Source organism: Leucoraja erinacea, chromosome 10 (assembly GCF_028641065.1).
Source record: "Leucoraja erinacea ecotype New England chromosome 10, Leri_hhj_1, whole genome shotgun sequence".
In the NCBI taxonomy this organism is placed as follows: Eukaryota; Metazoa; Chordata; class Chondrichthyes; order Rajiformes; family Rajidae; genus Leucoraja; species Leucoraja erinaceus.
In genome coordinates, this window is record NC_073386.1 from 12,981,188 (window position 1) to 12,994,136 (window position 12,949).

Here is a 12,949-nt window from a genome sequence, read left to right on the forward strand (position 1 = left end):
GGAATCCTGCACCAGCACTCCCAAGTCCCTTTGCACCTCTGATTTCTGAATTTTCTCCCCATTTAGAAAATAGTCTACACGTTTATTCCTGTTACCAAATTGCATGACTCCACACTTTGCTGCACTATGTTCCATCTGCCACTTCTCTGTCCACTCTCCCATCCGCAAACTTGGCCACAAAGTCTTCAATACATTCGTTCAAATCATTATATACATATCAGAGTTCTTGAAAAATGATTGATACCATAATTTTATATCTCCCTCAAAAAAAAACAATGCTAAGAACATTTCCCCTAATATCTAGAATCACAATACTCAACAACATACTGTTAGCTAATTAACAAGAAAGGTTTTAAATAGGTTCATGTATTTTTATTGACATTTTATTAAATTAAACCCCTTTATGGTGAGAACAGAAAGCATGGAGGAATTTGCTTTTGAAGCACCTTGAGTTTTCTGAATTTGTAAACAGATCTTTAATCTCGTAGTCATAGTATCAAAGAAAAGTACTGCACAAAATCAGGCCCTTACTGAAAACCTTGTCCATATTGACTGTGATGCCTATCTCTGCCAATCACATTTGCTACATTAGGCCCACATGCCTCTACTCCTTTCCTATCCAAGTACATGTCCAAAAATGATTTAAATGTTGTAATAATATGTCTCCATTTCCTCCTCTGGCAGCTCATTCCAGTCCCATCTTATAACTACAACTATCCGTTCCAGGAAAAATCCTGGTGATTCTCTTTTGCATTCTCTCTGTTGTTACCAGATCCTTCAACAATAATGTCTCCACAAAACAAATTCCTTGGAGCTTTTAAGGATGAGCAATAAACATTAGCATTTCTTGAAATGACCAGCACCTAACAAATAAATACAATTGATAACTGGAACCATTTTGTAATTTACAATCTACTGTGTTCATATTGTCATATTTACAAATACAGTGTCCCTCTACAGCTATGATAATGCATTTAACTTAATTACTTTTATTTCAGTGTTCTTTCAGCCATGGTGGACATCTTTTTGCAGTCGTGAATGGAAATGTCATCCACATTTATACCACAACCACGTTTGAAAATCAGGTTAATCTTAAAGGCCACAATGGGAAGGTGAGAATCAGGTCAATTATAAAATCAAGTGGTTTTGTTTATTTATGATTTTCTTGCATCTTATGATTTGGATCCTGCCATGGTGTCCTGTGATTTATGGACATTTTAAATCAAAAGTGGTACCATGTCTGTTAACTTTGACATTGGTAAATTAAATCCAGTATTAGTAGGTAGGGTTGAGTCCAAACGGAATTACTATTTTTTGTTGTTGCAAAAGAATATGGGTAACAGTAGATTAGTGAATAAACTACTGTGATTAAGTCCATATGATAAAAAACATTTTCTTCAGACCCTTCTTGCGCCATTCTGAAGAAGGGTTCCGACCCGAAATGTCACCTGCCTACGTTCTCCAGAGATGCTGCCTGACCTGCCGAGTTATTCTAGCACCTTGTGCCCTTGTTTGTAAACCAACATCTGCATTTTCCTGTTTCCACATGTTTAGTTTCTGTTTATTACACTCGTATAAACCATATAACCATATAACAATTACAGCACGGAAACAGGCCATCTCGACCCTTCTAGTCCGTGCCGAACACATAATCTCCCCTAGTCCCATATACCTGCGCTCAGACCATAACCCTCTATTCCCTTCCCATCCATATAACTATCCAATTTATTTTTAAATGATAAAAACGAACCTGCCTCCACCACCTTCACTGGAGACTCATTCCACACAGCTACCACTCTCTGAGTAAAGAGGTTCCCCCTCATGTTACCCCTAAACTTCAGTCCCTTAATTCTCATGTCATGTCCCCTTGTTTGAATCTTCCCTACTCTCAGTGGGAAAAGCTTTTCCACGTCAACTCTGTCTATCCCTCTCATCATTTTAAAAACCTCTATCAAGTCCCCCCTTAACCTTCTGCGCTCCAAAGAATAAAGCCCTAACTTGTTCAACCTTTCTCTGTAACTTAGTTGCTGAAACCCAGGCAACATTCTAGTAAATCTCCTCTGTACTCTCTCTATTTTGTTGACATCCTTCGTATAATTAGGCGACCAAAATTGTACACCATACTCCAGAATTGGCCTCACCAATGCCTTGTACAATTTTAACATTACATCCCAACTTCTATACTCAATGCTCTGATTTATAAAGGCCAGCACACCAAAAGCTTTCTTTACCACCCTATCTACATGAGATTCCACTTTCAGGGAACTGTGCACAGTTATTCCCAGACCCCTCTGTTCACCTGTATCCCTCTGTTCACCAGTACATATAAAGTACATTGAATTATTCTATTACATTAATAGTGCTGTCTACAGACACATTGTTGTTGTATCAATAGTACTGTGGGGGCTTGAATCCCGAGGCAAGACTTTGTTTGATAGCCATAATAATTAATTCAGGTTCACCACAGGAGGGAATTAGAGAATGCTATTCCTGTTCATTCACATCTGGCAAACTGTGCCTCTGATGTTAATTTTAAGTCTGTACATCTTGACTGTAACAGTAGAGCCTAATTTCTAGTAAAATGCAGTGGGACCTTGCATTGTGAAATAAATGATTCTGGGAGCAGTTGAGAGATTACACACTGATGCTTTTCAATTTCATCCTATAGATCCGTGCTATTGCCTGGAATATGGATGATAGTAAATTGGTTTCCTGCGGTATGGATGGTGCAGTGTATGAATGGAACACGCTGACTGGAAAGCGCGAATCTGAGTGTGTATTGAAGACTTGCAGTTACACTGGCATTTGTATCTCACCAGATGGGAAATCCATATTTGCAGTAGGATCTGATCGAACCTTGAAAGAAATTACTGACTCCCAGGTATGTGGAATGAAGTGAAAGGGAATTGCTGTCACATCTGGTGAGCGTCACATTGCTGTCACATTGCTGAGCGTCTGGTGGGCGGCGCGACTCTGGTCAGCAGCGGCCTCTGCAGTCTGTCCGCGTTTTATTATTTTCTGTCTGTGTTTTTATGTAGTTTTTGTTATTTTTTGTTGGGGTGTGTGTGTGTGGGGGGGAGGGGGGGGGAAACTTTTTAAATCTTTCCCTGCACGGGAGACCCGACTTTTTCTCGTCGGGTTTCCGTTGTCGTTGGGGCCGCAACGAGGAGCGGCCTCCAACAGGAAGAGACCGGGGACTCTGGTGCTACGACTCACCGTCACCGTCGCGGGGCTGGCCGAGTCCGGGGCGGGTGGAGCGGTGGAGGAGCGCTGCTGCTGCTGCTGCTGCTGCTGCTGCTGCTGCTGCTGCTGCTGCTGCTGCTGCTGCTGCTGCTGCTGCTGCGGCCCGACTGGAGAGTCGGAGGCTCCAACGGCAGGTCTGTGGACGGCGGCACCGGGAGCCCGCGGGTCCCTGGAGGGAGACCGCTTTTCAGGGCTCTCGCAACGGCGACTTCCCCCGCCCGAGTTGCGGGGTTGAAGAGCCCCTGGAGTGGGGCCTACATCACTGCCCCGCGCGGCTTGGAATGGCCGCGGGACTCTGCGAGCGCACGCCGGGGGCTCTAACACCAAGACCCGGTGTGCGACCTCGCACCACCCGGCGTGGCTTTAATGGCCGTGGGACAATCGCCATCGCCAGCCGGGGGCTTTGACTTTGACTCTGACATGGGGGGGGGGGGGGGGGGAGAGTGCAGTGGAGAGATAAGTTTATTTGGCCTTCCATCACAGCGATGTGATGGATGTTTATGTAAATTATGGTGTGTCTTAGGTCTATGTGTTTGTAATGTATGGCTGCAGAAACAACATTTTGTTTGGACCTCAAGGGGTCCAAATGACAATTAAATGTATCTTGTATCTTGTATCTTGTATCCTGTGGTAAATTGGCATTGAGAGGTTGCTCATCAATAAGGAAAATACAGACAATTAGGACTTGGTTTGAGGCCCAACTTCTCAGGATCATTACATAATATTTCTGAGATTAACTGAAAAAAAATCTTATTCTGGATAGTTTGATTGTTTAACCAGGAGTCAAAGCGAGTCAAGTAGAGAGATAGAGGGTGAACAGAACTCGATACGGGCTAGACAAAGAAATCTTAATCAAAGAGGAAAGCAGGAGTTGGACAGGGTTTACTGTACTGAAAGACCAGCATTTCCTTTACACTTGAGCAGCGCAAATTTACAAGAGGCCAAGGGCTTACTTAATCATGTAAAGTTTTTGGGCTGTGCATAAAATCTTACATCTGTTTTAGCCCTCATACTGGCAACCACCTCGGACTGAACCAGGCAGTTTGAAATCTGAGTATCATATCTGACACCAATATTAGCTTTAGGCCACATTTCTACACAATCACTCAATCTGCCTCTTTCTCCTTTGGTAACATTATCCCATTATGCCATCACATCCATTGTTGCTGAGATATTCAATTATACCTTCTGATCCTTTGATTTGACTATCCCAAAGCATTCATGGTTTGCCTTCTTTGTCCAGCCCCGCATCGAGTTCTGTTCACCCACTATCTCTCTGCTTGACTCACTTTGACTCCTGGTTAAACAATCAAACTATCCAGTTTCCAAATCTCTGCATCACTTTGGGCCTCTCTACGTTTGTAATTTCCTTTGGATTATCTGTTCTCCTCTGATTCTGGCTCTTAATTATTGACAGCAATGCCTTCTTCTTTATATGCCCTGAGTTATAGAAATCCCTTCTAATAACTCTGTTCTGCTCCTTAAATCCTACCTTTTTGGTAATAACGCTTGTTATTAAAAATATAAATACTAATAACATATTTTCGCTAAAAATTGAAGGTGATTCTACACTCTAAATAATCTCTTCTTCTGCAGCTAGAACTTTTTGAAACTTGCTACTAAATCATTGGACTGCTATACAAAATCAAGATGTGATACATAAAATGATCCAAACCAATACATCAATTACTTGGATAATAACATCTGTGATTTGACGAGTGAATTTTATTTTCTGCTCTGTCCTTCATGCATCTGCAATGTGTTTGAACACCTCAGATTCAACAAAGAATATTTAAAATTTGATTCTGAGAGAAAAAATCTATTAGGTTCAGGGAAAGAATATCAAGAATATTAAAAGGTTAGCATGTCAGCAAGGTCAATATATTTACTCTTCGATGTGAAGTATTGGTGAATTTAATGCCGTTTCATTTATGTATTACTCTATAAATGGATAGTTCCACAGCGTGTCAGGCAGCATCTCTGGAGAATTTGGATATGTGACGTTTCAGGTCGGGATTGGCACATGGTCTGAAGAAGAGTCCTGACCAGAAACGTCACCAATCCGTGTTTTCCAGAGATGCTGTTACTCCAGCACTTTGGGTCCAAGACTGAAACAGGGTCACTTAACACAAATTGCCAAAAAGATGGCCATGTAGTAGATTTTGGGTAGCAAAGGAGTTCAGATATTCAAAAGTGGAAGTTGAAGGCTGCACTTTAACAGATTAACATTGTTCCATTTCTGGAACTCCCTTGATCATTCTTTTTTTTTGCTCCTACCTACCCAGATAATTCGTGAAATTCCATCAAATGATGTTGCATACACCGCCATTGTTTTATCACGTTCTGGGCGAATGTTGTTTCTCGGCACTGCCCATGGAACAGTACGAAGTATGAAAGTCCCTCTGCCTGTAAAGCAGGAATGGAATGAATATCAGGCACACAATGGACCAATCACTAAGGTATAATAGATATCATTACAAAGGGTATAAGTTTTTTTTAAGATAGAGAGGATGTGTAAGTGGAATTGAAGACAAAGTTAGCTCAGTGCACTAGTCTTATTGTCATAACTGTATTTCCTACCTGAAAGAAACTACTTTAATTAATAGGCCTTTAAAATAGCTAACAGCTAACATTATTTTCACCTAAAAAGAAATCTATTTTGGTACATCTTGTAGTTTATCTGAAGAACTAGATAATCATTCCTTATTTATAATTAAATAATATTAATAGTTGAAAACTCAACTGAACAATGTAACCAAAATCTGACTGAATAAAACAATCTCAGAAATGCTCCTTTTTCCTATGATATTTGATATTCACTAAAGTTTGAAGGGAAAAGTATGTTTTCAAATATAAATTTTGAGTTAAATGTTGAGCAGGATGTTGGGTGGGATGTTGGGTGACTGGTTCTCATTTGAAGTTTGGACAACCAGCAGTGCAAAATTATATGAATTGGAAAACTCATTTGCCTACTATTTTTTCAAGGGAATCGTTCAATATGAATCAATTCCTAATATGAATAAAGGACATGCCTTTTAACTACTCATCCCTAATTGATACCAAGTTGTGAGTTTTTTTAAAGGCGCATGTGGGGGTTATATTGGAGAAGATAATGTTGTAGAACATGATTTTGTATTGAAGTTATGGTAAAAGCATATTGTTATGAGAAAAGGAATTTTATTCCAATGTTATCCAATACCAGAAGTCTATCTAGAGATTGAAATATTCTCCAATATCTGTCCTCTATAATTCTATAGCGTTGTGACTATGTAGAATAAACCAATTATAACTGTCCCATGAATAAGAATGTTAAACTTCTTATTAAGTCCTGAATAATTCTTCATGAAACAAATGCTTAATAAGAAGAGTAATTGCAAAATTAGACAATAATGTAAATGTAAGTATGACATAAAAAATGAGTTGCAGGGCATTAAAATGACGAGGTGCCATTTACAATCAGATTATATTGTCCTTTACTTGATTGGCATTTGGTGAAACTTTCAGCCGAGTTTTAGAAAAAAATGTAACTCACATTCCTCAAAATCTTTTTCTTTTATACATTTGTTGTAGGGTATCCATTTGATATATGAAGCATTTGCTTATTTTACAGCCCGTTACCTTTTCACATGTTGGATCTAAATCCATCCATCAAGATTTTTTTAAGTTTAAAAAAATATATTTTTATTAGAAGCAATGTACAGTCGTATAAACCATGGCATATAACATAATACATTTTGTGTACAACTTCTTGTTTTAAATTTAACAATAGAAAAGTAACAGAAGCAAGAAAAAAAGAGAAAAGAAAAGATTAAGGAAAGGATCCATCCATCAAGTTTTACGTGTCTGTTCATTTTTTTCTTCTTCCATTCAGTAGTATTAATTGCTTTGTCATCGACAAGGAACATAATTTCAAAGTATCCACCTCCACATGATATCAGGTTGTTGAGCACATATTGGCTGAAATATAGAAAAAACAATGACTTCTCGATGTTTTAAATATTAACATATTTTTCCTCAGTAAAGTGTGAAAAAAAAAGTATATGCTTTTCAAAGACATTGGAAAACAGTTTCTACCTAGTTATGGTAATTTTTTCGTCTCTCTACAGATGGCCATTACCTATGATGACCTGTACTTGCTGACCATTTCAGAGGATTCATGTCTTATGATCTGGAAAATTATTGATAAAGAGGGAAGGGTAGTGAAACGAGACAAAGAACTTGGCCATTCAGAAGAAATCCTGATAACAAAATCGGATTTGCAAGAAAAGGTGATATATTGACTATAAATGGTGATGAACACTCTGAATGCAAAATAATGAAGAATTTTTACAAGATATTTCCACAGTATTAAAGGACTTGAAACAGGAAAAAAAAAGTAACATAGTTCAATTGGAAAGACATGTATAGCAACCTGATCATGACCCCAACTCCTTCCCACCATGGGCAAGCCAATCCTCAAGATTTCCATCATATCCTGACTGATCTGCTTCTGACTACCAGCTCCTTAGCCCCATGGTTTTCTCAATGAAATGTCCATGTGACCTGAATCCAAAACATACCTGTTTTTCCTTCTAGGTTTTAAGCAGATGATCATATTTCAGGAAAACCATTGAGCACATTGATTATGCAGAGTCTGCTCCATGCTCTCATAGCTTCATGTTCTTCATAACCATATAACCATATAACAATTACAGCACGGAAACAGGCCATCTCGGCCCTACAAGTCCATGCCGAACAAATTTTTTCCCCTTAGTCCCACCTGCCTGCATTCGTACCATAACCCTCCATTCCCTTCTCATCCATATGCCTATCCAATTTATTTTTAAATGATACTAATGAACCTGCCTCCACCACTTCCACTGGGAGCTCATTCCACACCGCCACCACTCTCTGCGTAAAGAAGTTCCCCCTCATATTACCCCTAAACTTCTGTCCCTTAATTCTGAAGTCATGTCCTCTTGTTTGAATCTTCCCTATTCTCAAAGGGAAAAGCTTGTCCACATCAACTCTGTCTATCCCTCTCATCATTTTAAAGACCTCTATCAGGTCCCCCCTTAACCTTCTGCGCTCCAGAGAATAAAGACCTAACTTATTCAACCTATCTCTGTAACTTAGTTGTTGAAACCCAGGCAACATTCTAGTAAATCTCCTCTGTACTCTCTCTATTTTGTTGACATCCTTCCTATAATTGGGCGACCAAAATTGTACACCATTGGGCGACCATAATTCATAATTCATTTGCTGGTACAGCTGCACAATACAATCATTTGTGTGTCCTCTGGGCACAGCCAACGTAATGTGTTTCTCCGCATTGCATTAACATAGAAACATAGAAATTAGGTGCAGGAGTAGGCCATTCGGCCCTTCGAGCCTGCACCGCCATTCAATATGATAATGGCTGATCGTCCAACTCAGTATCCCGTACCTGCCTTCTCTCCATACCCCCTGATCCCCTTAGCCACAAGGGCCACATCTAACTCCCTCTTAAATATAGCCAATGAACTGGCCTCAACTGCCCTCTGTGGCAGAGAGTTCCAGAGATTCACCACCATTATGTTTAGATGTATATTTTGAAAAATGTTGACATGTTTACATCTTGCAATTCTAAGTTCATTATCCCGAGGATTGTTAAATATATCTTTTGGTTCAAATTTTGCAACTGGATTCCAGAGGCAAATGCATTATTTTTGATTTTTCATTGAAATTATTAATTAGATTGTATAATTTGGAAGACATTCAGCAGAGTGTTTTGGTCACTTCATAATATTTTCTGTTGGGTTAACCTCTATAATATAATAATAAACATACTTTCCCTCAAATTTTAATTTTTCCCAAATCACACTTTAAAAACATTCTCGATGGCTCGTCACATACAGTGCTTCATGAGATTTTTAGCCCTAAGTGTACTGCCTGCACTATTAGGAGGCGTCCAATTCATTCATATTCTTGTACTCGTTGCCCCTGCAATCTGAATTCAACACAAAATGTGTTGATAAAACATTCATGCTCCAAAATATGGCTTTTGAGAGCATGGCACCTTTGTCTCATAGACAGTGAGGGCAACAACATAAATATTGCTCTTCAACTAAAAGTGACATGTGCTCTCTGAGATAATAAAATAAATTGAATTAAGCAAATAAATAGTACAATCAACATAAGGGAGAGGCACTGTGGATAAAGTTAAAATCAAATAAATGATAAAGAATAAACATTGAAGGGAAAAGGACAGATATCTGGAACAAATACTGTAGCAACAATATGATTGTCAATGAGTGGGGAAAATAGTCAACATTTTAGAATAAATGCTTCTTATCTAGCAGGAAATAAGTATCCACATTTAATTTAACATTCCTTGCGTGCTGGCTATCGTATTTTATTTATTATGCTGATCTTTACATATTAAGTGAGTTAACTCAAATGAATTTCATTCTCATTCAGATTTCATATGCAGTGGGATTATCAATATTGTCATGAAGAAATCCACAACACTTTTGGCTCGCCTCCATTCCACCAGCATTAATTAATATAAATTCATCCAAAACTATGCTACCTATATCTAATCCCACATTCACTCCTATTCATCCAGTGTAGACTGAACTACAATGACTCCAGCACTTAAGGGTTAAAATTCTTCTCCTCAAGTTTAAATTCCTTTTTGGCCCTCACGCCACTTCTTTAATCTCACTCTCCCTGATATGCTTTGAGATTACCTTTCAACAGTTTATAGTTGTATCTTACTAGCCAAAGATTCACCAGGTTCTTGTTCAATGGAGGTTTGGTGCAGGAAGAGAAAATGTTGGGGAAAGTTTGTATTTCTAAATGGGGTTGGTGTCACTGTTAGAATTCATAATACGATTAAATTGCCATAGATGATTTTGGAGGGCATGTTTTGGGGTATTTTTAATGCAGAGATTGACAGTTCCTTAATTAGTAAGTATCAAATATTACAGGAGAAAGCAGGAGAATGGGGTTGAGAGGGAAAGATAGATCACAATGATTTAATGGCAGAGTAGACTTGATGGGCCAATTGGTCTAATCCTGCTCCTATGACATCAACATAAATTGACAGCAGAAAATGATTTAATCTGTTATAACAGAATCAGTTGGCAGTGGAGTTAAAAACTCGCGTTGAGGAACTGAAGATGGAAAATGAATACCAACTTAGACTGAAGGATATGAATTACAATGATAAAATAAAAGAATTAACGGAGAAATTTATTCAGGAAATGGAAGCTCTGAAAACGAAAAACCAGGTAAGTAACAAAAGCAGGCACTAATAATGTTGCTGGATTTCCTCAGCAGGTCAGAGAATCTTTGTAACATCAACTCTTTTTTCTTCACAGAACATTTCCAGAGATGTATATGTTAATTTTTTTTAATTTTAGTATCCACAAATGTTTTGCTTTTGTATACATAATTGTCCTGATGATGTCTCTGTAGGCTGATTCGCACTTGCCAGAAAACACTTGATCTTGCCAAACAGTGTTAAGCGTGGTTTGCATTACAATGGAAGATTGTCTGGGAACAGTAGGCTTTTCCTGGAGAGAAAATGTGTACTGAAATGTGTCTCAGTCAAAAACATCATCTATAATTAAAAACATACAGTAATACCCAAGGAACCAAAGCGATTTCACAGGTTTCAGGATTAACTATGACTCCATAATTCTATTACTCTATGACTAACATTATGAGTACGTTGTTTTGCTATAACACATGTTTTTGCAATGCAAATTGGATCTAACATGACCAATGAATTAGAGATCACTATTTGCATTGTGTGGACCGAAATATTTATAATGCAATTCTTGATCAGGAATTAGAGAACCACTTAAAAGTTGCTTTGGAAATTGACAACCAGAAAAGAAAAGCAATCATGGATTTAAACGGTATAGGATGGGAAAATACGTTTCTCCATAAGACACCATTATCTCTTACAATCACAGCTTCTACTTTGAGCACTGGTTGTCACCGTAATTGACAAGCATTTGCTTCTTTTGAAACAGGTGGAACGAAACTCTATGAAATAATATAATACACAGTAATAATACAATACACAAACTTTTAAGCTTGCAGTAATAAAAATAAACTTATAGCAATGAAAAAATATTTAATTTAGAAAATCATGCAGGAAAAATAACTTATTGTGGGTCAGAAATGTTCTTGCCTCAAACCCCCTTTGCACTGATACAATTTTCTTTATAATGCGAGGTTTCTTAGGAATGCAACCTTTGTGTTATAGTATAACTCTCCATACAATAATTTCAACACAAATTATGTTAGCTTTGACAGAGAACACCTGTTTGGATAAATATTATGTATGAATATGCAGAGATTGATGTAGAAATTGCACCTTGATTGATTAAGCACAATATTGGAAGCAGAGCAGGATACACAACAACATCTTCTATGCATATTTGGTGGAAGTGACCAAGGAGGCATTTCTACCCACTGATTCTTCAACAAAGTTCATCAGGGCAGTTACGTACTGCAAGGAGATCTGAGACATAAACTGGTACTTCATGAATTCAAACTTCAAAATAATGAACTATTTTGATTTTTTTTGTAGGTATTGAAGACTGACAAAGATAAGGTTGAGATAAAACACAAAGAGGATACATTAATGATCTTGGATAAACATACCAGAGAAATTGAGGAATTAGGTAAATTGCCTGGTGCTTTTTTTTTTTGCATGTTGTCTTTAAAGCCAAATAGACAGCTAGTTAAAAAAATAGTAAACAAATACTGTAGAATGTAATAAAACATTGACTTTTCAAGTCAACTAAATGAATTGAAGGTAGGCAAAAATGCTGGAGAAACTCTGCGGGGGAGGCAGCATCTATAGAGCGAAGGAAATAGGCAACGTTTCGGGTCGAGACCCTTCTTCAGACTGAGGGCGGGGGCAGGAAGAAGAAAGGAAGAGGCGGAGACAGTGGGCTGAGGAAAAGCTGAGAAGGGAAGGAGAAAGCAAGGACCTCCTGAAATTAGAGAAGTCAATGTTCATACCGCTGGGGTGTAAACTGTTCAAGCGAAATATGAGGTGCTGCTCCTCCAATATGCGGTGGTCCTCACTCTGGAGGAGGCCCAGGACAGAAAGGTCAGATTCGGAATGGGAGGGGGAGTTGAAGTGCTGAGCCACCGGAAGATCAGGTAGGTTAATGCGAACCGAACAGAGGTGTTGGGCGAAGCGATCGCCAAGCCTATGCTTGGTCTCACCGATGTAGAGCAGCTGACACCTGGAGCAGCGGATGCAATAGATGAGGTTGTAGGAGTTGCAGGTGAACGAACCTCTGCCGCACCTGGAAAGACTGCCTGGATCCTTGAATGAAGGGGGGAGGTAAAGTGACAAGTGTGGCATTTCCTGCGGTCGCAAGGGTTACATTAATTGAAGTATTTTTTTGGAAATTAATCCAAACTCAGTAACAGTGGCACAAAGGCAGTGTTAGAGTCGTTTCTAATTTCTCTTTTTCTACTATTAATTGTTTCTCATACAGTATATGAAGTGAACATTTCTTACCTGCCACTTGCCAGCAGAGGGCCTTCAAACCTCTCAGTTTCACCTCTCAGTCCAGGAACTCTTCCTTGGTCATCATACATTTACAAGTCACAATACAAACAACTTTTAGAAACATAGAAAAATAGGTGCAGGAGTAGGTCATTCGACCCTTCGAGCCAGCACCGTCATTCAATATGATCATTCAAAAGTTCA

The 12,949-nt window shown here is 38.7% G+C and overlaps 1 protein-coding gene across 1 annotated transcript in view; it reads left to right on the top strand.

The window, feature by feature from the left end:
- Positions 1-12,949, top strand: part of cfap57 (cilia and flagella associated protein 57) — a 48,287-nt gene that overhangs the window by 13,513 nt on the left and 21,825 nt on the right. Inside the window, exons 8-13 of the mRNA XM_055641492.1 lie at positions 999-1,112; positions 2,669-2,881; positions 5,529-5,702; positions 7,350-7,511; positions 10,341-10,496; positions 11,810-11,903. Coding sequence (XP_055497467.1) covers positions 999-1,112; positions 2,669-2,881; positions 5,529-5,702; positions 7,350-7,511; positions 10,341-10,496; positions 11,810-11,903 — 913 coding nt within the window. The remainder of the gene's footprint in view (positions 1-998; positions 1,113-2,668; positions 2,882-5,528; positions 5,703-7,349; positions 7,512-10,340; positions 10,497-11,809; positions 11,904-12,949) is intronic.